The sequence below is a fragment of the Pogoniulus pusillus genome, chromosome 10 (assembly GCF_015220805.1).
Source record: "Pogoniulus pusillus isolate bPogPus1 chromosome 10, bPogPus1.pri, whole genome shotgun sequence".
Classification (NCBI taxonomy): Eukaryota; Metazoa; Chordata; class Aves; order Piciformes; family Lybiidae; genus Pogoniulus; species Pogoniulus pusillus.
The window spans coordinates 3,843,471-3,870,809 of NC_087273.1; the positions used below are offsets into that span (position 1 = coordinate 3,843,471).

The following is a 27,339-nucleotide window of genomic DNA, read 5'->3' on the forward strand; positions in this document are numbered from 1 at the left end:
GGCAGAGTGGAATTGCCACATTGGAGCTCTTGGGTTTGGCAGTATGTTCATATTGCAAATGACCCAGCCTGGCTGGTGGTGGCTTATGCATATTTAACCTGATTGTAGTTTAAAAGCATGGGATGGTTTGGCTGTTACCTGCTCCCCACACACATACTTAAGAAAGTCACCCACACTAGGCTCAGCCCAGCTGGAAATTAGGTTGAAGGTTTGTATTTACAGCTTAGCACAAGATACAAGCAGATAGTTACAATATATGCAGCTGTAAAAAGTAATACAGAAGCACAACAGCCCTCCCAGAAACCAGAGTCCCCAGGAGGGGCTCCCAACCACCCTTCCACCTCCTTTCCACCCTTCTACCTTATCACAGACTTTGCCTTATGTTCAAGGTGAGTTTGGAGGGTTGGCATAGGGGGTTAGGAAGCAGACAGATTAGTTACACAGCAGGTTAGGGAGGGAAGGGAGGCAGCCAAAGCCAGAAGTAAACTGTGTTATCTATGTTTGTGTTCTTGCTTTTATACATCTCAGCAAGCCTATGAGTGCAGCAGACATCACCATTGTGTCCTTTCCACAGCCTAGCATCTAATTCCTCTCACTAAAATATCCCAGCTAGGCTCAAACTGGCACAAAGCAGCCCATCAGGAAGTCAATATGCATAAGCTCATACCCCAGTTTAACTTGCAGTCCTCTCATGTTGCCTAGATAGTGTTCTAAGAGTTCAGGAGTTGCTTTAAGCTTGGCTTCACCTCTCTTGCTGGGCAAGCACAGTTTAAGATCCAGGGCATACTTTAGAGTTAGAACTTGTGTTGGGGGGGTAGCCACAGGCATACTGACAACCTTCTTTCCATCTCGTGGTCCTCCTGGGAAATGGTAAAGGTGTTGAAGAAAAGCCTGGATGAGGCACTTAGTGCCATGGTCTGGTTGATTGGCCAGGGCTGGGTGCTAGGTTGGACTGGATGAGCTTGGAGGTCTCTTCCAACCTGCTTGACTCTATGATTCACCCCCAATGAACAGGATGGATGCTCCCAGAAATACTCAAAGATGTATGGATTGGTGACCAAGTGCAGAAGAGCGAGGGTCCAGTGATGTTCCCTCATTGTGGACCAGGCCAATTTGAATGCATAAACCTAGGAGCCAGTCCCTGACTTGGCTGCTGAAGGCAAGCCTTAAAGTGTTGAATCCAGAGGCTGAGTCTGTCAGGTGTGCTGGCCTGGGTGGAAAGTGACAATGTCACAGTCCTCAGGCTCCTGCCCTTTGGTTGCTTCATGCCCACCAAGGTTCATAACACACACTTGTGAACAGAGGGGTTCATGTACTTGCTTCTTTCCTGTCTCTCCCATTCTTCCTTACACATCCTTGGGTTTGGAAGAGGTGTTTGTACAGCTGCAGATGAAGCACCCAGACGTGTCCTTTCACTGAGTGCTTAGCCAAGATACCCTGGGCTTTGAAAGCTCTGGCACACACACTCTGATTCTGTGATCAGCCCTTGGTTCTGTTTTAGGGTGCATGAGCATTCGTAGGAAATTGCCACCGAGGAGCAGTGTGGGCTGGGCCAAGGGAGGGAGGTGTTCAGCAGGTGCCTGCTCCCCAGATACCATTCAGTGAAGCACAAGAGGAAATGCACCTTTGTAGCTGTTTCTGTTCTGGTACAGGAATGATCCTAGGCTACAGTGCCCAGGTCAGGATGTAATACTCCTTGCAGCAGCTGTTTGGAGTGCAGAGGTGGGGGAAAGTCTTGTACAAGGAACAGAAACCTCTCAACTTTGGCAGGGCTGGGGGAAGGAAAGGATGTGTGGCTGCAGCTGCCCTTAGACCTTGGTGAGCAAAGTCATAGAATAGAATCATAGAATCAGTCAGGGTTGGAAGGGACCACAAGGATCATCTAGTTCCAACCCCCCTGCTATGGGCATAGACACCCTACCCTAGATCAGGCTGGCCACAGCCTCATCCAGCCTGGCCTTCATTTCATATCCTTCCTTTTCAGCCTGAAGATGGTTCAGTTTGCATTGTGGAGGTCGAGATGAAGTGGCTGCAAGAGAGGAGAGTTGATGTTAGCCTCTGCTTCTTCCTTTTTGAACCAGGAGGAGTCCGTGTGCTGAGTAGCCTAAGTGCTCCCAGGAGAACTCTTCAAGTGACTCTGCTTGTCTCTCCAGAACAGCTTGCCAGATAAGAAACGCTGCACTTCTGCTGCAGTGCTTCTGCCACCAGCCCCTTTCTCAGCTCACTAATTAACTAATCCTCTTTTTTCTCTCCTGCTTTCTTCCCCTCGTTCTTTTCCAGCAGTTGCAGCAGCAGTCGCATTTGCCTCGGCAGCATCTGCAGCAGCAGCGGAGCCCGTATCCAGTGCAACAGGTCAATCAGTTCCAAGGTAAAGGGCGAGCTCTTTTTGCTGGGTCTCTCCCTGCTGAGGGCAGGTGGCAGCTGCTGGGCTGGGTCTGTCCCTGCTGAGGGCAAGTGGGAGCTGCTGGGCTGGGTCTGTCCCTGCTGAGGGCAAGTGGGAGCTGCTGGGCTGGGTCTGTCCCTGCTGAGGGCAGGTGGCAGCTGCTGGGCTGGGTCTGTCCTTGCTGAGGGCAAGTGGGAGCTGCTGGGCTGGGTCTCTCCCTGCTGAGGGCAGGTGGCAGCTGCTGGGCTGGGTCTGTCCCTGCTGAGGGCAAGTGGGAGCTGCTGGGCCGGGTCTGTCCCTGCTGAGGGCAAGTGGGAGCTGCTGGGCTGGGTCTGTCCCTGCTGAGGGCAGGTGGCAGCTGCTGGGCTGGGTCTGTCCCTGCTGAGGGCAAGTGGGAGCTGCTGGGCTGGGTCTGTCCCTGCTGAGGGCAAGTGGGAGCTGCTGGGCTGTGTCTGTCCCTGCTGAGGGCAAGTGGGAGCTGCTGGGCTGGGTCTGTCCCTGCTGAGGGCAAGTGGGAGCTGCTGTGCTGGGTCTGTCCCTGCTGAGGGCAAGTGGGAGCTGCTGTGCTGGGTCTGTCCCTGCTGAGGGCAAGTGGGAGCTGCTGTGCTGGGTCTGTCCCTGCTGAGGGCAAGTGGGAGCTGCTGGGCTGGGTCTGTCTCTGCTGAGGGCAAGTGGGAGCTGCTGTGCTGGGTCTGTCCCTGCTGAGGGCAAGTGGGAGCTGCTGGGCTGGGTCTGTCCCTGCTGAGGGCAAGTGGGAGGTGCTGTGCTGGGTCTGTCTCTGCTGAGGGCAAGTGGGAGCTGCTGTGCTGGGCTGGATTTGTGCTTGGCATTGCCTCGACCCAGCTGCAGGACCTTGCACTTGGTCTTGTTGAACCTCATGAGGTTGACTTCTGCCCACCTCTCCAGCCTGTCCAGGTCCCTCTGGATGACATCCCATGCAAATAATAGGGGCTGATTTAAGGACATGTAGATTTTGTGGTGCCTCTTAAAGCAACCATCTGATATTTACACTTGTTTGAGAGCATCTGAGCCCGGGTTAATCGTGTCAGAGCTTCACCTGCAGGGTTTCAGTGCAGTAGTGACTCAAACCCACATTGAACCCGTGGCATAATCAGAGCTCTGATAATTGCTTTTAAATAAAGGCAGTAAATACAGGAGCACACTGGCTCCTCAGAAATCAATAGCTCCCCCCCCACACACACATGCCGTGGAGGGAAGACACAAGTGTGGTTCAGTTATCTGCCACGGTGTGGGATTTAACAAGGTTAGGATTTCCTGGTTTCCCATCCCTGGCCTAAGGTGGAATCAAATGTGCTTGGAATATTGATTCACTAATACAGTCTCCCTGCCCTGAATGCCCACAAAAAAAACCCCAATTTTTCTTCTTTCCATAGACTTAATCAGTAAGAGTGATATAGAAAATCCATTCATTTATGCCTCCTGAGCTATTAAAAAATTGATTGGCCTTCTGAGCCTGACATTTCCATTTTCAAGGCTTACTTTTGAAAGACAATGGGAGATGTTTTGAAGAGAGCTTCAAAGAGTAAGCTAAAGTTCAGCTGCTTTGCTGCCACTGAAGGAGACCAGTGGAAGCTTTCTCGCTTGCTAGAAGCTGATTTAGGCTTATATTAGGAGTGTAAGGGCTACTGAATCGTGGAATCAAGCAGGTTGGAAGAGACCTCCGAGCTCAGCCAGTCCAACCTAGCATCCAGCCCTAGACAATCAACCAGACCATGGCACTAAGTGCCCCAGCCAGGCTTTTTTTGATGGAGACTCCACCACCTCCCTGGGCAGCCCATTCCAATGCCAATCACTCTCTCTGACAACAACTTCCTCCTAACATCCAGCCTAGACCTCCCCTGACACAACTTGAGACTCTGTCCCCTTCTTCTGTTGCTGGTTACCTGGCAGCAGAGACCAACTCCACCTGGCTACAACCTTCTTTCCAGGTAGTTGTAGAGAGCAATGAGGTCTGCCCTGAACCTCTTATTCTCCAGGCTGCACATCCCCCAGTTCCTCAGCCTCTCCTCACAGGGCTGTGCTCCAGGCCCCTCACCAGCTTTGCTGCCCTTCTCTGGACACCTTCCAGCACCTCAACATCTCTCTTGAATTGAGGAGCCCAGAACTGGACACAGCACTCATGGTGTGGCCTGACCACTGTTGAGCTACTCCTTCCCAGCCTCATTTTAGGTCCTTAGGGAAATTAGGCTGCTTGTCTACACCAGTGACATTCTCAGCTGAGCAGTGTCCTGCTTCACAGTCTGAATGCATGACGTGGTCCTGCTTCTGCTCGGGGTAGCACTTGAGCTGTGCTGACTCTCACTTTCAAGGGGGGGAGGACCTGACAGGTCAGGGCAGAGGCTGCAACTAGAGTGAGCTGGGGAACCTCACTCTGAATCTCTGCAATGCAGCTAACCTTGGGCAACAAGCACCTCTTGCAGCGATGGGTGACCTCTTAGCTCTCTGCTAAACTTCACATGCAACAGTGATTTACTCCACTCAGAGAGCACAGCAGTCTGAGGTCCTGCTGTGACGCAGAAGGCTTCCACAGATTCCCTCTACAACTACCTGAGGGGTGGTTGTGGCCAGGAGGAGGTTGCTCTCTTCTCTCAGGTGGCCAGCACCAGAACAAGAGGACACAGCCTCAGGCTGCGCCAGGGGAGATTTAGGCTCGAGGTGAGGAGAAAGTTCTTCCCTGAGAGAGTCATTGGACACTGGAATGGGCTGCCCGGGGAGGTGGTGGAGTCGCCGTCCCTGGGGCACTTCAAGGCAAGGTTGGACGTGGCACTTGGTGCCATGGTCTAGCCTTGAGCTCTGTGGTAAAGGGTTGGACTTGATGATCTGTGAGGTCTCTTCCAGCCCTGATGATACTGTGATACTCTTCTGCTAAGGATCACAGGCTGTCAGGGGTTGGAATGGACCCAAAGAGATGATCGAGTCCAAACCCCCCCAGACACCTTAATTGAGATTGACAGGATTGCAGGGGTTTTTTTTCTTACCTCCCTCTCTCTTTGTGGTAGGTTCTCCCCAGGATATAGCAGCTGTGAGGAACCAAGCAGCGCTGCAGAGCATGAGGACGTCTCGAATGATGGCCCAGAACGCCAGCATGATGGCAATGGGTCCCTCGCAGAACCCCAGCACGTTGCCCACGACCGCAGGCCAGTCAGACATGGGCATGGCTCCCTACAGCAATGCCTCTTCCAACCAGCCAGGAATGTACAGTATGAGCACAGGGATGAGCCAAATGTTGCAGCACCCAAACCAAAGCGGCATGACCGTGGCGCACGGCGCGGGCCAGGGCGCGAGGCAGCCCGCCTCTGGGCAGGCGGTGGGCATGGTGGGCAGCTTCGCTCAGAGCATGCTGGTCAGCTCGGCTCTGACCCAGCAGCAGCAGCAGCAGCAGATGAAGGGAGCCGTGGGGCAGGTCTTACCGAGGCCGCAGGCACCGCGGCTTCAAAACCTGATGGGAACTGTCCCTCAAGGAACACAGAACTGGCAGCAGCGAGGTTTGCAAGGCATACCTGGAAGGACTAGTGGCGAAATGGGGCCCTTCAGCAACGGCACAACGTACCCGCTGCAGCCCGGGCAGCCGCGGCTGTCCAAGCAGCACTTCCCGCAGGCGCTCAGCCAGACGGTTGTGGACTCGAGCGGAGCAGTGAGAGCTCTCAACCCAGCCATGGGGAGACAGCTGCTGCAGCCCCTGCCCGGACAGCAAGGAGCCAGCCAGGCCAGGCCCATGGTAATGCCTGCCATAAGCCAAGGGGTCCCCGCCATGCCCGGCTTCAGCCAGCCTCCGACGCAGCAAATGCCAGGTGGTAACTTTGCTCAGAGCAGCCAAGGCCAGGCCTACGAGAGGAACCCCACTCAGGACATAGGCTACAACTACAGCAGCGAAGGAGCCGGGGGGGCATTCTCCAGCCTAGCAGAGGGCGCGGACCTTGTGGACTCCATCATTAAGAGCGGACCAGGGGATGAGTGGATACAAGAACTTGATGAGTTGTTTGGCAACCCCCAGTGAATGGGCTTTGTGTAGAGTCTGGAGCTGTGGCTGTGTGAGAAACACAAAGAGCAAGATGGATGTTGTCCCCGTCCTCGGGTGGTCGGGTTTTTCCTGGGAGTTGGTTTGGTTCGGGGTTACTTTGCTCTCTCTTGTTTCCAGCCGTGCAAACTGAGCTGATCTGTAGGCAGCCTCGGAGGATCCAGGGGATGATGGCAGCGTCAGCATCCCGAGACTTCCACCCAGCAGTCTGCACGGCGTGGCGGCACTCCGCTCCCCGTGTGGGGTGGGGAGCTGGATGGGGGAAACTGGAAGAGCCAGGTGATGCCTCTGGTGGGGAAAATTTCATCTTCCCCCCCCCCCTGCCTCGCACTGAAATGAGGCTTCGTTGCACAGTGGTGTGGGGTGGTCCTGATTTCTCCCCCCTGATGTAACTGTAAACGCTGCAGCTTTCAGGGGAGCAGATGAAAACGGCCGGCAGCAGAGCCTAAAGATGCCTGCAGGCGATTGCACAGGCCCTGGTTGGAAACAAGCTTAAAGCCAGGGGTAAGCAGATCTGGGTGAGCCACGGCCAGGCCCACAGGGCTGGCTCTGGGCTGCCACGAGGGAAGGTGCAGCACGCACATGACAAACCTAAGCAGTCACAGGGAGGTCACCAGCTTCACTACAGTGACAGGAATCCAGTGAGGCTGTAGGAGACTTGCAGTTGGCGCTGCAGTGAGGACAGTTTGGTCGTGGGACTGCTGCTGGAGGCAGCTTCAGCGGGTGGCTTAGCTGAGGGAGCTGTTTAGTCCTCTTGGGACCTGCAACAGTGCTGCCCTGGCAGAGCACTTGGGCTGTGTTGGCTGCCTGAGTTGGGGGTAGGGGGGGAGCAGGCCATTTGCTACCTTTGAGGTACCAAAAGACATCAGCATAGGTCCTAAACGGGTCCCTGCTCTTCCTGGCAGTGTGCTTTCAGTTCAGTTCCTTCCCCTCCAATCATTCACTGGAAAGTGAGGTGGAAACTTCTGTGCAGCTGAGCAACAGCTGCTGCAAAGGGGCAGGCAGTGGGGAGACAACAGGCATGGGAACATGCACAAGGAGGGTCTGGCACACAGGTTGGGCTGCTTCTCTCCGCTGGAAAAGCACAAGTGTGGCAGGTGGTGCTGCCCTAGGATGTGTGTGGGCTTTTGAGCTGATGTTCCATGCAGCCTGCCCTAAGATGTGCTCTGCAGGGAAGGGTCTCCAGTGTACAACTACCAGTACCAACCAGTCTACAACTACCAGCACCAGCTACCAGTCACCTCCTTGTGCACTGCTCTCCTAGGGCCTGAAGATGCCAGGTGCTCAGCTGCTGAAACCCACAGAACACCTTGTGTTCCCAAGTCTTGCCTTTCCCTGTGAGGCACAGCTGGGCATGATGTTAAGGAGTGGGAGCAAAATTAGCCCCACTATGGTTCCCTTTTGTGCAGTAGCCCCTTGCAGGGCTTACCTAGGGGAGGGGAAGGATCTGTTAGGAATGCTGTGATGCAGGCAGGAGAAGCTGCATTTTTAACATGGATGTGAGTTTTTAGCGTGGTCAGGGTGAGCTATCAACCCAACCTGCCCTGATAGCTACAGTTCTTAAAACTGCTTTAGTTCCATCCCTTTTAGCTAACCCCTGTCTGAAATACAGCACAAGGCCCCGTTCCAGTGCCTGCTGAAGACGATGGATGAGTGTTTGCCTGTCAGCTGCTTCACCAGGAGCTGGCTTGGGTCCTGAGTCAGTGAAAGAGAGCACCAGCCAAAGTGCTTGGTTCATCTTCGCAAGTAAGTAGCTCTTGCTGGGACTAGGCTGAACAGAAGGGATGGGCAAAGAGAGAGAGCAGTGGCACCCTGAGGGCTCGAGAGCACCACGCTCATGTGTGTGTCTGCACAAGCATGTGGGAGCCACGAGCTGGGGTGGCACATACCTGCCCTGCCACGAGCTGGGGTGGCACATACCTGCCCTGCCACGAGCTGGGGTGGCACATACCTGCCCTGCCCCGCGCAGCAGAGATGCGCTAGGAGGGACGAGGACATCACAGCATCCCTTTGCCTGCTGCAAGTGACCAGGGCTCTCCTACCCAGGCAGAGCTGCAAAACCAAGGTTTAGAAACACACAAGCACCACCTGGCAGCTGAGTAAGCACAGAGCTGGCGTACATCGAGGAGATAGACACAGGCTTTGGTGATGAAGGTGATGAGCATTGAGCCTCTGCTGTCTTGGCAAAGCTTCCTCCAAATACTCCATACTAGGACCAAGTACTAGAGAGGTAGATTTTTAACTAGATTTGGGGGTTCTTTGTTGGTTTGGTTTGGGGTTTTGTTTTTTTTTTTTGTCCTTTGCTTGATTTGGGTTGGGTTTGGTTCTTTTTTTTTTGGTTGGGTTGTTTTAGTTTCTCCCCCTTCCCCCTTTCTTACTTATGGTGCTGATGTATATGTCATGTTAAAACCACAAACAGAGAAAACCAACACAAAAAGGTTACTTGTAAATATGTTTTTACAGTTCTGCAGATATCACTGGGTCTACTCTCTGTAAAATATATACATATATATATAAAATATATATATATATATATACTGTTTGTTTAAAATAGAGTATTTTTATTTCACTCCTTAACTCATCCTTACTGCAGTGGTATTGCACTTCAGGTGATGTTTAACTGCTACTTTGTACTGTATCCCCCTGACAAGGCAATTTGCTCCATTTTATTCAGGTTTTTTCTAGTGGGTGGTTGGTTTTGTTTTTACTTTGTACATGAAGCATTGCTTATTTCCTTTGAAAAGACCTGTACAGAGCTCTGAACGTGTAGAAAAGAGACCTGATGTTACCATACCACTTTTAAAGAAAAGAAACAACAAAAAAAAACCCAAAACAAAACAAAGAAACAAACAAACAGAAAAGAAAATCCCCCAAAATAAAAAGATGGTTATCTCAGTCCTATACCAGGCTGGTTTATAGGATCATGTCTCTTTTTGTCACCCTTCCCCCATACCCCTCAACTTGTGCCTCAGGGGGTGATTTTCCAGGGGAATGGCTTCAGGGAAGACTGGTTTTGGCTCTGGGGTTAAGAATCGTCATGGAATCAGTCAGGGTTGGAAGGGACCACAAAGATCATCTGGTTCCAACCCTCCTGCCGTGGGTAGGGTCATGCTACCCTGTATCATGCTGGCCAGAGTCTCATCCAGCCTCGTCTTAAACACCTCCAGAGATGGGGCTTTTTTTATGCAGAGCCTGGGCTGCAGCAGCAGCAGTGTGGCCAGCAGGGCCAGGGAGGTGATTCTGCCCCTCTGCTCTGCTCTGCTGAGACCCCACCTGGAGTGCTGCATCCAGCTCTGGAGCCACTATGACAAGAGAGATGTGGAGATGCTGGAGCGTGTCAGAGCAGGGCCAGGAGGATGCTCAGAGGGCTGCAGCAGCTCTGCTGTGAGGACAGACTGAAAGAGTTGGGGCTGTGCCATCTGGAGCAGAGGAGGCTCTGAGGTGACCTTCTTGTGGCATTCCAGGATGTGAAGGGAGCCTCCAAAAAAGCTGGGGAGGGACTTTTTAGGCCATCAGGGAGTGCCAGGACCAGGGAGAATGGAGCAAAGCTGGAGGTGGGGAGAGTCAGAGTGGACACGAGGAGGTTGTTGTTGAGCAAGAGAGTGGTGAGAGGCTGGAATGGGTTGCCCAGGGAGGTGGTTGAGGCCCCATGGCTGGAGGTGTTTCAGGCCAGGCTGGCTGAGGCTGTGTGCAGCCTGCTCTAGGGTAGGGTGTCCCTGGGCATGGCAGGGGTGTTGGAACTGGCTGATCCTTGTGGTCTCTTCCAACCTTGACTGATTATATGATTCTGTGATTTATTCTGTGTAGGGAGCAGGGAAGTGCTTTCAGGGGAGGACACAAGATGGAGAGCCCAGGATGGAGGAGCCTGCAGCTGAGATGTGGGGAGGCGAAGAGGCATGGACAAAGTGAGGCACAGAGCTGGATGTAGGTATTGGAAATAAGAGATGGGAAAACTGGAGGAAGCATGAAGACATGCTCAGAAGAGTTCCCTGCCACCCACTACTACTGCAGCTTAAGAGTTCTGAGGCCAGAAACCCTTTGGAAGGTGTATGCAGACCTGTTGAACTTACATATCCTGTCCAAGATAGAGCTGCAGCCTTCAGGGCTCATCCCTGATTTCTGCATGCTTCCAGTCTGCTGGAGAGTGGTGGAGGGTCATAGAGTCATAGAATCAAGCAGCTTGGAAGAGATCTCCAAGCTCATCCACTCCAGCCTAGCACCCAGCCCTATCCAATCAACCAGACCATGGCACTAAGTGCCCCAGCCAGGCTTTGCTTCAACACCTCCAGGGACAGAGACTCCACCACCTCCCTGGGCAGCCCATTCCAATGCCAATCACTCTTTCTGACAACTACTTCCTCCTAACATCCAGCCTAGGCCTTCCCTGCCACAACTTGAGCCTGTGTCCCCTTGTTCTGTTGCTGCTTGCCTGGCAGAAGAGCCCAACCCCACCTGGCTACTGCCTCCCTTCAGGGAGCTGCAGGCAGCAATGAGCTCTGCCCTGAGCCTCCTCTGCTGCAGGCTGCACACCCCCAGCTCCCTCAGCCTCTCCTCATAGGTACTGGACCTCTTTTTGCACTGCCTGCTGTTAGAGATGTGACTGTGGCTTGGCTCCAGGGAGGACTTTTAAGGTGAGCTTCAGCTTTTCTCCTTAATGTCTGTCGTTTGCCTCTCTAAATGTGTCTAATGAGGAGATTGGCCCAGATCAAAGCAGCTTCTCAGCCTTACTGCTTGGCATGTGCTGCCAGAAGGTCTTGTTGAGCAGAGATGCTTCCAGCAACAGCTCCCCCGGCCTTGAAGATGCAGCAGGGTCCAACAGAGGAACGTTTGTGTCACCTCAGTGTATGCTGCATGTGGACCCAGGAAACGGTGTGGTTCTCACTGGAGTTTTAAGTACTGATGCTGACAGCATCCATCTGCTGTTTGGTTTTAATGACAGATGAGTCAGGCTTTAACACTTTTCCATCACAGACATCCTGTCCTGGCTTCCTGGGCAAAGGCAGTGATTCAGAAGACAAGTGGCATAGTCATCTCTAGGCTGCCTTCTGCCCCTTCTTTAAGCTGCTGCAGCTTCTGAAGTGTGAGGTTTTGTATTTATCCTCCAGCAGTCTGGCTTTGTGCTGCTGGATGCTGCTTTGCAGCCTCATGCCTGTGTTCTTTGCCACGTTCAGGTTGTCCCTGTGTGACAACTGTTTGTTTCCTTGTGGGGAATGGAATTGTCTTCCTCTTTGGGGATGTTCAGAACTCACCTGGATGTGGTCCTGTGTGATCTGTTCTAGGTGATGCTGAGGGGTAATGGGTTTAAACTGGAAGAGAGGAAGTTCAAACTAGATGTTATGAGGGTGGTGAGACACTGGCACAGGTTGCCCAGGGAGGTTGTGGAGCACAGAAGCACCCAATGTGATCAAAGATCACATTGGGTGCTTCTGTGCTCCACAACCTCCCTGGAGGTGTTCAAGGCCAGGTTGGATGAAACCTTGAGCAACCTGCTCTAGTGGGAGGTGTCCCTGCCTATGGCAGGGGATTGGAACTGGCTGATCTTTGAGGTCCCTTCCAACCTAAATCATTCTATGATCCTGCTCTGCAGGGGGCTGGATGATCCTTTGAGGTCCTTTTCAGCCCCTGACATCCTGTGTTTCTTTGATGTGGTGCTTGGGGACGTGGTTTAGGGTGAGCTGTGTAGAGCAGGGATATAGAATCATAAAATCAACCAGGTTGGAAGAGACCTCCCAGGCTCATCCAGTCCAACCTAGCACCCAGCCCTAGCCAATCAACCAGACCATGGCACTAAGTTCTCAACCTGAATGTTTCTGTGACTCTCTGTTCTGAACTGCAAACATGAGTAGAAAAATCAGTTGGCCTGAAGGGAGGCTGTAGCCAGGTGGGGTTGGGCTCTTCTGCCAGGCAAGCAGCAACAGAAGGAGGGAACACAGTCTCAAGTTGTGGCAGGGGAGGTCTAGGCTGGATGTTAGGAGGAAGTTGTTGGCAGAGAGAGTGATTGGCATTGGAATGAGCTGCCCAGGGAGGTGGTGGAGTCACCATCCCTGGAGACATTCAAGCCAAGCCTGGCTGGGACACTTAGTGCCATGGTCTGGTTGCTTGGCCAGGGCTGGGTGCTAGGTTGGGCTGGGTGAGCTTGGAGGTCTCTCCCAAGCTGCTTTATTCTATGATTCCATGATTCTGTACCCCTCAGCAGCACACACTGCAGCATGGCACTGCTGGGGGAGACGAAGAGGAGCAAAGAAAGACAACAGAAGTGTTGGCAGAGCTCAAGACCAGCAGGTAAGATGAGCTGACACTTGCAGTGCTGACTGCAGATGAATTACTTAGTGAATTAATGGACTTAGTTTGGTGTCATTTTCTTAGGTCTTCCTGGTCCTACTCAGTTTAAGAGGGACATAGAACTGCTTGAAAATCCAGCACAGAGCCACAAAGGAGATGAAGGCAATGGAACATGTCTGTTACAAAGAGAGCCTGAGGGAGCTGGGGCTGTGCTGCTTGGAGGAGACTGAGAGGTGACCTTAGCAAGGGAGAGTGCCAGGAGGCTGGAGCCAGGCTCTGCTGGGTGCTGCCCAGGGACAGGACAAGGGGCAGTGGTGGAAGCTGAGGCATAGCAAGTTTCATGGAGAAATTTTTTCCCTGTGAGGGTTGCAGAACCCTGAAACAGGCTGCCCAGGGGGGCTGTGGAATCTCCCTCTTTGGGGAGATTCAAACCCTGCCTGGATGGGTTCTTTGTTATCTGGTCTAGGTGATCCTGCTCTGGCAGCGGCAGGGGTGAGACTGGATGAGCTTTGGAGGTCCCTTCCAGCCCCTGCTATTGTGTGATTCTGTAATACTGCCTGGGAAAAGAGCAAATTTAAGTGCAAATGCAGATGTGAGAGGACATGGTGGTGAGTGGTGCCACATCCATCTGGCAGCTGTCACTGGTGGTGTGCCCCAGGGATCAGTGCTGGGCCCTGTCCTGTTCAGTATCTTTATTGATGATCTGGAGCGGGGGATTGAGTCCAGCATCAGTAAGTTTGCAGGTGACACCAAGCTAGGAGCAGCTGTGGAGCTGTTGGAGGGTGGGAGACGCCTGCAGAGGGATGCTGACAGACTGGATGGGTGGGCAGAGACCAAGGGGGTGAGATTGAACAAGGCCAAGTGCAGGGTTCTACACTTTGGCCACAACAACCCCAAGCAGCACTACAGGCTGGGGACACAGTGGCTGAAAGCAGCCAGGCAGAGAGGGAGCTGGGGGTGCTGGGAGAGAGGAGCTGAAGAGGAGGCAGCAGTGCCCAGGTGGGCAGCAGAGCCAATGGCATCCTGGGCTGGCTCAGGAGCAGTGTGGGCAGCAGGACAAGGGAGGTTCTTGTGCCCCTGTGCTCAGCACTGCTCAGGCCACCCCTTGAGTGCTGTGTCCAGTTCTGGGCTCCTCCATTGCAGAGAGATGTTGAGGTGCTGGAAGGTGTCCACAGGAGGGCGCCAAAGCTGGTGAGGGGCCTGAAGCACAGCCCTGCCAGGCAAGCAGCAGCAGAAGAAGGGGACACAGTCTCAAGCTGTGGCAGGGGAGGTCTAGGCTGGATGTTAGGAGGAAGTTGTTGGCAGAGAGAGTGATTGGCATTGGAATGGGCTGCCCAGGGAGGAGGTGGAGTCACCATCCCTGGAGATGTTGAAGCCAAGCCTGGATGAGGCACTTAGTGCCGTGGTGTAGTTGTTTGGCCAGGGCTGGGTGCTAGGTTGGCCTGGCTGAGCTTGGAGGTCTCTTCCAACCTGCTTGATTCTGTGGCTCTGTCTTCTGCCTGCTTTTCGAGAGGAAGTGCAAAGAGCCAGGGCAGAGCATGCATTTTACATTGCAACAGGCTGCTAGAGATGAGCTCCGAGGCTTTATTCACATGCAGCTTATCACCTTCTCAGTGCTGAGGGAAGCCACCCACATCATTTATTTAGCTGGTATCAAAAACAGCCTTCAGAACAGTTTATGCAGTTTCTTCACAACGCTGAAGTCTAAGTACTCGTCCAGAAAGCTGTTAACCACTCCAGCTACAGCCAGGGTTAACAAGCAAATCAGAATTATCAGATTCAGATAAAAACCTGTTAACCTGCAGGGAAAAGCAAAACAAAACCAAGTAAAGCACTGTTATGAAGTGGACAGGAGGTGTGTGGAGTCAAAGTGCTTCCCTGAGAGGGGTTTGGGATCACTGCTGCAATGCTGCCTTAGGGTGTTCTGGCTATAAACCATTCTTCCACCTGACTTTTGCCAGGAGAAGAGAGGCTCCCTGAGAATCTTCCTCTCTATGGGCAGGCTCCCCCCTAGTGTTTCTGAATAGTCATAGGGAAGTTAGGAGCTTGCTTCAGGGAGAAGCTACCTCATTCCATTCCCTTCCTGGCACAGCTGGCAGCTTGTGGCTTGGACAGATTCACTCTGATATGGGTTAAGAACTGGCTGGAGGGCTGGGCCCAGAGAGTGGTGGTGAATGGTGGCACATCCAGTTGGCAGCTGTCACTGGTGGTGTGCCCCAGGGATCAGTGCTGTGTCCTGTTCAGTATCTTTATTGATGATCTGGATCAGGGGATTGAGTCCAGCATCAGTGAGTTTGCAGATGACACCAAGGTAGGAGCAGGGCAAGAGAGCCCTGCAGAGGGACCTGGCCAGGCTGGATGGGTGAGCAGAGGCCAAGGGGGTGAGACTGAACAAGGCCAAGTGCAGGGTTCTACACTTTGGTCACAACAACCCCAAGCAGCACTACAGGCTGGGGACAGAGTGGCTGAGAGCAGCCAGGCAGAGAGGGAGCTGGGGGTGCTGGGAGAGAGGAGCTGAAGATGAGGCAGCAGTGTGCCCAGGTGGGCAGCAGAGCCAATGGCATCCTGGGCTGGCTCAGGAGCAGTGTGGGCAGCAGGACAAGGGAGGTTCTTGTGCCCCTGTGCTCAGCACTGCTCAGGCCACCCCTTGAGTGCTGTGTCCAGTTCTGGGCTCCTCCATTGCAGAGAGATGTTGAGGTGCTGGAAGGTGTCCACAGGAGGATGGCAAAGCTGGTGAGGGGCCTGGAGCACAGCCCTGCCAGGCACCCAGCAACAGAAGGAGGGGACACAGTCTCAAGTTGTGGCAGGGGAGGTCTAGGCTGGATGTTAGGAGGAAGTTGTTGGCAGAGAGAGTGATTAGCATTGGAATGGGCTGCCCAGGGAGGAGGTGGAGTCACCATCCCTGGAGATGCTGAAGCCAAGCCTGGCTGGGGCACTTAGTGCCATGGTCTGGTTGCTTGGCCAGGGCTGGGTGCTAGGCTGGGCTGGCTGAGCTTGGAGCTCTCTTCCAACCTGGTTGACTCTATGATTGTTCAGGTCAAATAGTCAGCCTGTTTGGTGTCTTCCTCTAGAAAGATACATCCCAAGTCTTTCATTGTTATGGCAAGCACCTGGGCTGCTCTTTTCTCATTACCACCAGTATGTGTGCTGGAAGAGGAGCCTTAGGCCAGAGGACAGAAACAAGTGCAGAGACTCCAGTGTAATGAGAGATAAGCTTTATAGTGAGGCTTGCTTTGCAGTGTGCACCTTTGTTGAAGCAGAATTGGTGCCAGGAGATGCTGTGCCCTTAACATGCTTATCTGAAGCCATGTTCTCTTATCAGTTTGGTGAAAGGTCATCAGCCTGCAAGGCCAGAGAGGACAGTTTGTAAGGCTGGAGTAAAGGTCTTCTTGTGACAGAATGAGGTAAAATGGAAATAGCAGGCAGGCATGCACACTGAAAGCCTTGCCTGAGCAGTCTCCCACCCTACAGCAGTCCTCAGCTGCAAAACTCTGCTTTCAGACCTAGAATCATAGAATCAAGCAGGTTGGAAGAGACCTCCAAGCTCAGCCAGCCCAACTTAGCACCCAGCCCTGGCCAATCAGAAAGACCATGGCACTAAATGCCCCAGTCAGGCTTGGCTTCAACACCTCCAGGGACAGCAATTCCACCACCTCCCTGGGCAGCCCATTCCAATGCAAATCACTCTCTCTGGGAAGATCTCCCTCCTCACATCCAGCCTAGACCTCCCCTGCCACAACTTCTCCCAGTCTGGCTGCCAGTATGCCCAGCACAAAGCAGGCAGCCACAAGGTGAGCACCAAACCTTTTCCCTCTCATGACCTGTGCTATGTGCACATCCTTAACCCCAGCCTCTGCGGTGGCTGCCAAGCCCTCTGCCCTCGGGTCTGCTGCAGACCTCACGCTGGTGCTTTACACTTGTTGCATTCAATTACAGTCACTTGTCCCAGCTGTAGACCACAGGCTGGAGCTTTTAACCTGCCTTCAGCTGGTGCCTCCTTACCTTCCCTTCGCAGACTGGACGTAGCCATGGAAGTACTTGTAGCGGGCAAACACGTACAGCACACCCAGCAAGGAAGCTACTTCTAAGAGGAGAAGATGAATAAAGGGGGAAAAACCGAGTCAGAAAACTGAAAAATGAGGAGTGTTGGCAGTTAACTACTTCAGTACATCTTCCTAATGACATAACTCTGAGGAATTTTTGTGCCAGAGGAAGAATCGTTCAGGAGAGTTCTTTAATATGCTCTGCAGGAGGCTCTTGATAGGGTTTTGTAGTAGGAGTGGGCACAGAATTCTCCCACCCAAAAGAAAACCTCTCAAAGCACTCCTTGGAAATGAAATCTCAGGACCTGCCTGCAGTCTGGAGTCTCCCCAGCGTGGTGGTTATCTCAGAGACAGCTGAGTGGCTGGAGCACGGTGGCTTGCCCCAGTGCTGTCATTTTCACAGGCTCACAGGATGTTAGGGGTTGGAAGGGACCCAGAGATCATTGAGTCCAGAGCAGGACAATCCTGTCTAACACAGATCACAGAGGAACACATCCAGACAGGCCTTGAAAGGCTCCAGAGAAGAAGACTCCACAACCTCTCTGGGCAGCCTGTGCCAGGGCTCTGGGACCCTTACAGTCAAGAATTTATCAAATCCCCTCTCAGTCTTCTCTTCTCCAGACTAAGCAGCCCCAGGTCCCTCAGCCTCTCCTCATCAGCCATGCCCTCCACTCTCCTAATCATCCCTGTAGCCCTCCACTGGATCCTCTCCAGCAGGTCCCTGTCCCTCTTCAACTGGGGAGCCCAAAACTGAACACAGGATTCAAGATGGGGTCTCAGCAGGGCAGAGTAGAGGCAGAGCAGAACCTCCCTTGATCTGCTGGACACACTCCTCCTAATGCACCCCAGGATCCCATTGGCCTTCTTGGGCACAGGGGCACATTGCTGTGCCATGGATGTTATCCACCAGCACCCCCAGGTCCCTCTCCACAGGGCTGCTTTCCAGCAGTCACCTCCCAGCCTGTACTGCTGCAGTTTATTATTCCTCCCCAGATGCAGGACTCTGCACTTGTCCTTGTTGAACCTCAGCTGGTCCCTCTGTGCCCAGCTCTGTCTGCCCAGGTCTCTCTGGATGGCTGCACAGCCTTCAGCTGGATCAGCCAAGCCTCCCAGCTTGGTGCCATCAGCAAACCTGCTGAGCAGACTCTCTGTGCCCTCATCAATGCCACTGATGAAGATGTTGTACAGGACTGGCCCCAGCACTGATCCCTGGGGGACACCACTGGTCACAGCTCTCCAGCTGGACCTGGCACCATTGATCACCACCCTCTGAACTCTATCTTGCAACCAGTTCCTAACCCACCTCACTGCCTGCTCTTCCATCCCACACTTCCTCCGCTTGCTTTTGTGTTGTTATGGCAGTCAGGGGCTAAAGGGGAGCGTTTGTTTTGGCCAGAGACTCTTCCTGGCGTTGTTAATAACCTGCTTTGCATTTCTATGGCAGCTTTACTCCAAGGGAAGGCTGTAGTGAAGTTAGCTTTCTGACCTCCCTGTGGGAAAAGCATCAAGTCACCTCCACATGATAGATGGAGCAGAGTGTGCAGGTCAGTGCATTACTCAGGGCCAGGCAGTGCTAGAGAGGGCTGCCCTTACCGTGCCCTAGATTAACTCCTGTAAAGGTACATCAGCTGGAAAACGACTTCAAGGGGAGGTGAACAGAGCTGTTCTTCTCTTACACATGACAGCACACGGTGGTGGTGCTGGTTGGCAGCTGTGCTACTCCTGAATTCAAGGGCCTGTCTAGTATTTCAGATCCAGTTTGTCAACTTCAGTGCTGCTGCTTTGGATTTACTCGCTGGGTTTGCAGTGGAGATGGAAACCCTGGGTTGTAAGAGAGGTCTGCTTTGTGGCTGAGGCTGGGGAGGTTTAGATTGGACATCAGGGAAAAGTTCTACACAGAGAGAGTGGTGAGGGACTGGAGTGATCTGCCCAGGGAGGTGGTGGAGTCACCCACCCTGGCTGTGCTTAAGGGTCCTTTGGATGTGGTGTTCAGGGCTGTGGTTTAAGGTGAATCTTGTAGAGTAGGGCTATAGGTTGGACTTGGTGATCCTGAGGGGCTTTGCCAACTTGCATGTTTCTGTGATTCTGCCTTGGAACTGCTTTGCAGCAAATGCACAAAAGGGAGGAGAGCTACTTATCCACTCTCCAGCCTGCAGACTTGGCATGTCCAAAACATCAGCTGGGGACGGGCTAAGAAAGCAGAGTGTCACCAATTTTAGCTCTGCAAGGAGTTCACCCCATCACTGTTAGGAGATATCATGGACTGACCTTTGAAAGCCCACCAGAATGAGAGGTAAGAAAGCTTTGTGGTGTCTGAGTTCAGAGCATTTGTCCAAGAAAAGAATGTCCCCTGCTAGGTACCTAAGAAACCAGAAAGGCTTTTGCTGAATCCCTGCTGCGTAGCTGAAGCTCAATGGCTGTGGCTGGAGATGCTGCTGTTAGGACTGAGCTTCAGTGCTGTGTCCCAGGACAAACATAACACATCCCAGTGACACTCATCTGGGTTGTAAAACCCCAGATTTACAGGCTTGAGCTCTGGGTCCAGCCACAGGGATGAGAGCTTTGACCTGAGTCTTTTCAAGCTGCCTCCTTTCAAGGGACCATAGCTGTGTTTGATGTCCTGTGAGAATCACAGGGCTGGGTGCTAGGTTGGACTGGATGATCTTGGAGGTCTCTCTCAACCTGGTTGATTCTCTGATTCCATGCATTATCATGTAGTGTGCAAGTAATTGTTGGTGGGAAGCATCTGGGAGCTGCTGCTCTGAATGACTCACCCTAATGTGCTAAATGCTGACCCCTTGGTTTGCAGAGAGAAGCTGTGACTAAGTGAAGATTTTAGTGTCACTGAGCTTTTAGGGGAGCCTGAGATAAGGTAATCCAATTAAAAGAAGGGGGGAAAAGATGTCCACAGCCATTTCCCTCCTGATGAACTTGAAGTGACTTTAAAAAGTCATGCAAAACTTATCAGCCAAGATAAAAAGCAGGAAGTGTTTACCTTGATTAAAGAACCAGCCTGCAGTCCAGAGGACAGTCAGGAATACTGGGTAAAACTCCACACAGTTTTGTCTGCAGAACAGATGGGAAAGAACGTTGGGGGTGGGTAGGAAAAGTGCTACCTGTAGGATTTTCAAGGAGAAGCAGCTTTGGCCTCGCTTTGTTCCCCTATTCCTGCAGCCACTGAAGTCAAATCCAGCCTGAGCTCAGTCAGACCAGCATTAGGCTCTCTTAAGAAGTCTCTTCCTTGTAATCTATCACTGCTGACTATTTGTTTTCCTGCTATTTAAACTTGGACAGGCCTCTGGGACCCAACTGCATGGAAGAAAAGAAAAACAGGACAAATAATCTTATGCTGAGTGCCTGTGCAGCAGAGGCAGGAAGGAATTTTGGCACAGGGATGTGATGATGTAAACTATTGCTGTCCACGACTGCCTGAAGGGAGGCTGTAGCCAGGTGGGGTTGGGCTCCTCTGCCAGGCACCCAGCAACAAAACAAGGGGACACAGTCTCAAGTTGTGGCAGGGGAGGTCTAGGCTGGATGTTAGGAGGAAGCTGTTGGCAGAGAGAGTGATTGGCATTGGAATGGGCTGCCCAGGGAGGTGGTGGAGTTGCTGTCCCTGGAGGTGTTGAAGCCAAGCCTGGCTGAGGCACTTAGTGCCATGGTCTGGTTGCTTGGCCAGGGCTGGGTGCTAGGTTGGACTGGCTGAGCTTGGAGGTCTCTTCCAACCTGACTGATTCTGTGATTCTTTGATTATCTCCATACTGGGTAGGTAAGTTCTCTGGCTCAGCATTCCTGGGACTGCAAGCAGAAGCACAGAGCTGTGCACAGGCTGCTTGGATTGACCTGCTGAGGACAGCTGCATCTATGGAGTGCTGTCAAGGCATAGAAAGCATACAGCAGAGCTTCTGAGGGTGAGGACTGTGTCACCTTTACTTGGGGCCATCATCAGTTTTCCCACCTATATTTTGTTGGAATATCTTTTGAGGCACTTGGTGCCATGGTCTGGTTGCTTGGCCAGGGCTGGGTGCTAGGTCGGACTGGCTGAGCTTGGAGGCCTCTTCCAACCTGCTTGATTCTGTGATCTCCAGACTTACTGTGCACGAAAGGTTCTGTCAAACTCTGGAGCTCCAGTGACAGCTGGGGGCACGACCTTGTGCTTCAGTCTTGAGTTCCCCACCAGCCAAGCAAAGTGAACTGCAAGCATAAAAAACAAAGGCTCAGGAAATACAGAGTCCCTTAGCTCAACTGCACTCCTAACACCTCAGTAAGTGTTTTAAGCAGGGCTCACTGTTCTTCAGCTCTTTCATTTGGTTGAACAGAAAGTGAGCAGCACTCAACTGTTTGGGGTTTTTTTTTGCCTACAAACATTTGATTCTATGAGATATTATCTTCAGGAGTGGCACTCAGCAGGAAGGGGGGAATGGCTATTTCAGAAACACATTAATTGTCTTTTTGCCTTTCCTACACCAGCTGTGGCTTTGCTATAGAATCACAGAATGGTTTAGGTTGGAAGGGACCTCAAGAATCAGCCAGTTCCAACCCCCTGCTGTAGGCAGGGACACCTCCCACTAGAACAGGTTGCTCAAGGCCTCATCCAACCTGGTCCTGAACATCTCCAGGGAGGTTGTGGAGCACAGAATCACCCAATGTGACCTTCACTCACATTGGGTGATTCTGTGCTCCACAGCCTCCCTGGGCAACCTGTGCCAGTGTCTCACCACCCTCACTGCAAAGAACCCTTTCCTAACATCCACTTTGAATCTCCCTCTGCCAGTTTAAACCCATTCCTCCTCATCCTGTCATCACAAGACCTTGTCAGTAGTCCCTCCCCAGCCTTCTTGTAGCCCCCTTCAGATACTGGAAGGGCACTAAGAGGTCTCCTCCAAGCCTTCTCTTCTCTTGTAGCCTGTCCTCATAGCAGAGCTGCTGCAGCTCTCTGAGCATCTTGGTGGCCTCCTCTGGACAGGCTCCAACACTTCCATGTCCTTCTTGTGCTGGGGGCTCCAGAACTGCACCCAGGAGTGCAGGTGGGGTCTGAGGAGAGCAGAGCCAAGGGGCAGAATCCCCTCCCTTGCCCTGCTGCCCACACTGCTCTTGCTGCAGCCCAGCACAGGGTTGTGTCTGGGCTGCACTCACACTGCAGGCTCCTGTTGAGCTTTTCATCAGCCCAGACCCCCAGGTCCTTTTCCTCAGGGTTGCTCTCAGCCATTCCCCACCCAGCCTGGAGCTGTGCTTGGGATTGCACCCACCCAGGTGCAGGACCTTACACTTGGCCTTGTTAATCTGAGTTGGTTTCTCCCTGCCATGCTTTGCATAGGAGCAGCAGCTCAGATTCTTACATAGATTTCTCTTCAGGCTTGGTGCCAGACTGCAGATGAAACCCCAGGCTAGTTGGTCAGCTCTGTGACTGTAGCTAGGATTAACTAGTATGGATTAGCCACCACCAGGAAGAGCACAGTGCTTTCTCCTCCCTTCCTTTGCAGTTTCTGTATAATTCCTTCAGCTTTCACAGAGTGACAGAATTGTCAGGGCTGGAAGGGACCTCAAAGGTTATCCAGTCCCAACCCCATTGCCATGGGCAGAGACACCTCACACTAGATCAGGTTTCCCACAGCCACATCCAGCTTAGCCTTAAAAACTTCCTGAGATGAGGCTTCCACCACCTCCCTGGGCAACCTGTGCCAGGATCTCACCACCCTCATGGTGAAGAACTTCCTCACATCCAATCTGAATCTACTTATTTCTAGCTTTGTTCCATTCCCCCCAGTCCTATCACTACCTGACAAGCTAAAAAGTCCCTCCCCAGCTTTCCTGTAGCCCCCTTCAGATACTGGAAGACCACTGGAAGGGTCTCCTCAGAGCCTTCTCCTCTCCAAGCTGAGCACCCCCAACTCTCTCAGCCTATCCCCATAGGAGAGGGGCTGCACCCCTCTGATCACTCTCGTGGCCCTGCTCTGGACACAATCCAGCACTGCACTACCTTTCTGGCTAATGCTTGGTTGTTTGCTTTCAATCCTCCCCATTTTTGAGTTACAAGGCAAGTTGAACTTTCACAGAAGTGGATGGTAAATACTGCCAGCAGACAGGAATGTTTAGTGCAGACTGCAAGGGGAAGTTGTAGCTGCTCTGATGATGACAGAGAAAGAGAACTCACTTTTTAGGTGCTTTTTTTATTTGCCTTCTCTTGTGTTAAGCTTTTTTTAACCTGAAAGGGGTCACATTCTCATGCTTTTCCCTTCCTCCCCCCCACAGTTTCAGTAGTTGAGGCTTTGAGAACAAATAAGCAGTCAAGCCCCAGATAAGTTTGCAGCACTATAGTGAGGGAGGGGTGGAAAAAAAAACAAAAGGCAGAGTAATTATATTTAAGTTGCTCTTCATCTCACAGTAGTAGAGCACAAAATGCCTTCAAAATGTGTCTTGGCTCCTGGCATGAACACAAATAGATGAATCAACACATTTTCAAAGGAAATAATGGCAAGCATTAAAAATGCCACTGCAGTTTTTAGACTGCTGCTTAGCAAAAAAGAGCATCTCAGACTTGGCCTCTTCTTTTCCTAGCCCTTGACTCTCAAAGGTATGGGGAGAGTTGTTGCAAAAAGAGCAAAGAAGAACATCTTAAACTTGGTCACTTATCAGAGAATCACAGAATCAACCAGGTTGAAGAGCCCTCCAAGATCATCCACTCCAACCTAGCACCCAGCCCTAGTCCTTGATTCTCAAAGGTATGGGGAGAAAGGAAAGCAAAGGGAAAAAAATCCACTTAGATGCACTTAAAGAACTGTAATGATGAGGACATCATATGGAGTATCTCAAAGTATTGCTGCCTGGTGTAAAGGTTTGCTTCCTCCTTTCATTGCAGCTCCTTAGTACTCCTATTTCACTTTTTACAGCCCAGCACTGCTGTGTTTGTCATTGCAAGTTTACTCTCACTGCTGAGGTTTGTCTCAAACACAGACATCTAAATCAGAATGGAAACTAAAGCACAATGTGACATGAGTACCTCTCTCTATTTTAGGAACAGTTGTTGCAAAGAGAGCATCTCAGAAGTGGCCACTTAGCATAGAATGAACCAGGTTGGAAGAGACCTCCAAGCTCATCCAGTCCAACCTAGCACCCAGCCCTGTCCTTGATTCTCAAAGGTATGGGGAGAAAGGAAAGAAAGGGGGAAAAATCCACTTAGATGCACTTAAAGAACTGTAATGATGAGGACATCATATGGAGTATCTCAGAGTATTGCTGCCTGGTGTAAAGGTTTGCTTCCTCCTTTCATTTCAGCTCCTTAGTGCCCCTCTCTATTTCAGCATCACTTTTTACAGCCCAGCACTGCTGTGTTTGTCATTGCAAGTTTACTCTCACTGCTGAGGTTTGTCTCAAACACAGACATCTAAATCAGAATGGAAACTAAAGCACAGTGTGACATGAGTACCTCTCTCTATTTCAGGCACAGTTGTTGCAAAGAGAGCATCTCAGAAGTGGCCACTTAGCATAGAATGAACCAGGTTGGAAGAGACCTCCAAGCTCATTGAGTCCAACCTAGCACCCAGCCCTAGTCCTTGATTCTCAAAGGTATGGAGAGAAAGGAAAGGAAGGGGGAAAAAAGCCACTTAGGTCTTAAAGAACTGTGATGATGAGGACATCATATGGAGTATCTCAGAGTATTGCTGCCTGGTGTAAAGATTTGCTTCCTCCTTTCACTGCAGCTCCTTAGTACTCCTATTTCACTTTTTACAGCCCAGCACTGCTGTGTTTGTCATTGCAAGTTTACTCTCACTGCTGAGGTTTGTCTCAAACACAGACATCTAAATCAGAATGGAAACTAAAGCACAGTGTGACATGAGTACCTCTCTCTATTTCAGGCACAGTTGTTGCAAAGAGAGCATCTCAGAAGTGGCCACTTAGCATAGAATGAACCGGGTTGGAAGAGACCTCCAAGCTCATTCAGTCCAACCTAGCACCCAGCCCTAGTCCTTGATTCTCAAAGGTATGGGGAGAAAGGAAAGAAAGGGGGAAAAATCCACTTAGATGCACTTAAAGAACTGTAATGATGAGGACATCATATGGAGTATCTCAGAGTATTGCTGCCTGGTGTAAAGGTTTGCTTCCTCCTTTCATTTCAGCTCCTTAGTGCCCCTCTCTATTTCAGCATCACTTTTTACAGCCCAGAGCTTCTGTGTTTGTCATTGCAAATCGACTCTCACTGCTGAGGTTTGTCTCAAACACAGACATCTAAATCAGAATGGAAACTAAAGCACAGTGTGACATGAGTACCTCTCTCTATTTCAGGCACAGTTGTTGCAAAGAGAGCATCTCAGAAGTGGCCACTTAGCATAGAATGAACCAGGTTGGAAGAGACCTCCAAGCTCATCCAGTCCAACCTAGCACCCAGCCCTAGTCCTTGATTCTCAAAGGTATGGGGAGAAAGGAAAGAAAGGGGGGAAAATCCACTTAGATGCACTTAAAGAACTGTAATGATGAGGACATCATATGGAGTATCTCAGAGTATTGCTGCCTGGTGTAAAGGTTTGCTTCCTCCTTTCATTTCAGCTCCTTAGTACTCCTATTTCACTTTTTACAGCCCAGCACTGCTGTGTTTGTCATTGCAAATTGACTCTCACTACCGAGGTTTGTTTCAAACACAGACATCTAAATCAGAATGGAAACTAAAGCACAGTGTGACATGAGTACCTCTCTCTATTTCAGGCACAGTTGTTGCAAAGAGAGCATCTCAGAAGTGGCCACTTAGCATAGAATGAACCGGGTTGGAAGAGACCTCCAAGCTCATCCAGTCCAACCTAGCACCCAGCCCTAGTCCTTGATTCTCAAAGGTATGGGGAGAAAGGAAAGAAAGGGGGGAAAATCCACTTAGATGCACTTAAAGAACTGTAATGATGAGGACATCATATGGAGTATCTCAAAGTATTGCTGCCTGGTGTAAAGGTTTGCTTCCTCCTTTCATTTCAGCTCCTTAGTGCCCCTCTCTATTTCAGCATTGCTTTTTACAGCCCAGCACTGCTGTGTTTGTCATTGCAAGTTTACTCTCACTGCTGAGGTTTGTCTCAAACACAGACATCTAAATCAGAATGGAAACTAAAGCACAGTGTGACATGAGCACCTCTCTCTATTTCAGGCACAGTTTTTGCAGCCTTTTCGGGCTGCTCTGTTTGTCATTGCAGATTTACTCTCACTGTTGAGGTTTTCAAGCGCAGCTGCCTAAATAAGAATCAAAATCAAGACCCAGTGTGACTTTGGGGTGACTTTACAGCTAGTACAAGCTCTCAGGGAGGAAAAAAAAAAAGTCAGCTAGCAAAACAGGCTTGAAAACAAGTTTCTCCCACATGCAAAAGTAATCTACCCCACGGAACCACCTCCCTCTCGGGCTGCAGAGAGAGGAAACAATGCTTCAGAGAGGCAAATCTTAGGAGCTCTCAGAAACTAAAGAGCCACTTTGTCAGAAAATAACTTCCCAGTGCTTCACAGCCAGTGGAAACCTCCCCAGGCCCCAGCTACACAGCCCCACAGGTCTTACTTTGCTGGAAGGCAGAGAGGAGAGAGACAGCCACGAGCAAAACTGAGCTGCCAGCCATGATCCCAGCAGCTTCCGTGTGTGAGCAGGATGTGTGTAGGGAGGAGAGAGCAACAAGGAAGAGGAAAAGCACCAGCAGGGACAACCAGCACTGCCACGGCAAGTAAACAGCCTCACTTTGGGAAGGCAGAGTGCAGAAATGATGTCCATTTCTCAGCCCTGGGAAAGTGCAATCCCTGCCTGCTCCTAGGCTGTCTGGAAGCAGAGAGAAGAGCAAAACAGCCTCTGCGGATTCAGCTGTTCTGTTGTGTCTTGGATTTCAGCTGCAGTCTCTCTGGGGCTTGAAGGTGTTTTGCTCTGTGCTTGTCCAGCATCCCTCAGTTGTCTGTGGCTGATTTCTCAGCTTGCTCCTGAAGATTGTTGTGATGGTTTGGGTGTTAACCCCCCACACACCCCCACTTAAACTCACCCAGATTAGACTCAGCTGAGCTGGAAATTCATAGAATCAAGCAGGTTGGAAGATATCTCCAAGCTCATCCAGTCCAACCTAGCACCCAGCCTTATCCACTCATAGGATCAAGCAGGTTGAAAGATCCCTCCAAGCTCATCCAGCCCAATCTAGCACCCAGCCCTATCCACTCATAGAATCAAGCAGGTTGAAAGAGACCTCCAAGCTCATCCAGCCCAACCTAGCACCCAGCCCTGGCCAATCAACCAGACCATGGCACCAAGTGCCCCAGCCAGGCTTCTCTTATGTATAATTAACTAAAGAATGAAGCTTTATATTTACAGCTTAGCACAAGATACCAGCAGATGGTTGCAATATCTACAGCTATAGGCAGAAATACACAAGTTAAAAAGGTGATCCAGGAACACAACAGCCCTCTTAGAAACCTGAGTCCCCAGGAGGAGCTCCCAACCACCCTTCTACCTTCTTCCCACCCCCTCTACCTTCCCCCAGACTTTGCTTTACATTCAGGGTGAGTTCAGAGGGTCAGCCAGGGGGGTTAGGAAGCAGAAGGATTAGTCAGACAGTTAGAGAGAGAAGTTCATGTAGTCCCAAGAGCCCCCC

The 27,339-nt window shown here is 51.5% G+C and overlaps 2 protein-coding genes across 2 annotated transcripts in view; one reads left to right on the forward strand and one right to left on the reverse strand.

Annotated features, from left to right (window-relative positions):
- The window catches only part of MAML3 (mastermind like transcriptional coactivator 3), a 302,961-nt gene extending 293,638 nt beyond the window's left edge, over positions 1-9,323 (forward strand). Inside the window, exons 4-5 of the mRNA XM_064149523.1 lie at positions 2,281-2,368; positions 5,404-9,323. Of these exons, the coding sequence (XP_064005593.1) occupies positions 2,281-2,368; positions 5,404-6,401 (1,086 nt within the window). The 3' untranslated portion in view covers positions 6,402-9,323. The remainder of the gene's footprint in view (positions 1-2,280; positions 2,369-5,403) is intronic.
- A 4,988-nt stretch (positions 9,324-14,311) lies between these two features.
- On the reverse strand, positions 14,312-26,345 carry MGST2 (microsomal glutathione S-transferase 2). Its single transcript, XM_064149538.1, has 5 exons — positions 26,271-26,345; positions 20,839-20,938; positions 19,743-19,813; positions 16,707-16,788; positions 14,312-14,503 (listed from the first exon to the last, which is right to left on the reverse strand). Exons 1-5 carry the CDS (start codon positions 26,326-26,328, stop codon positions 14,371-14,373), a joined length of 444 nt encoding a protein of 147 aa, XP_064005608.1. The 5' UTR covers positions 26,329-26,345; the 3' UTR covers positions 14,312-14,370.
- Positions 26,346-27,339: the final 994 nt, after the last annotated feature.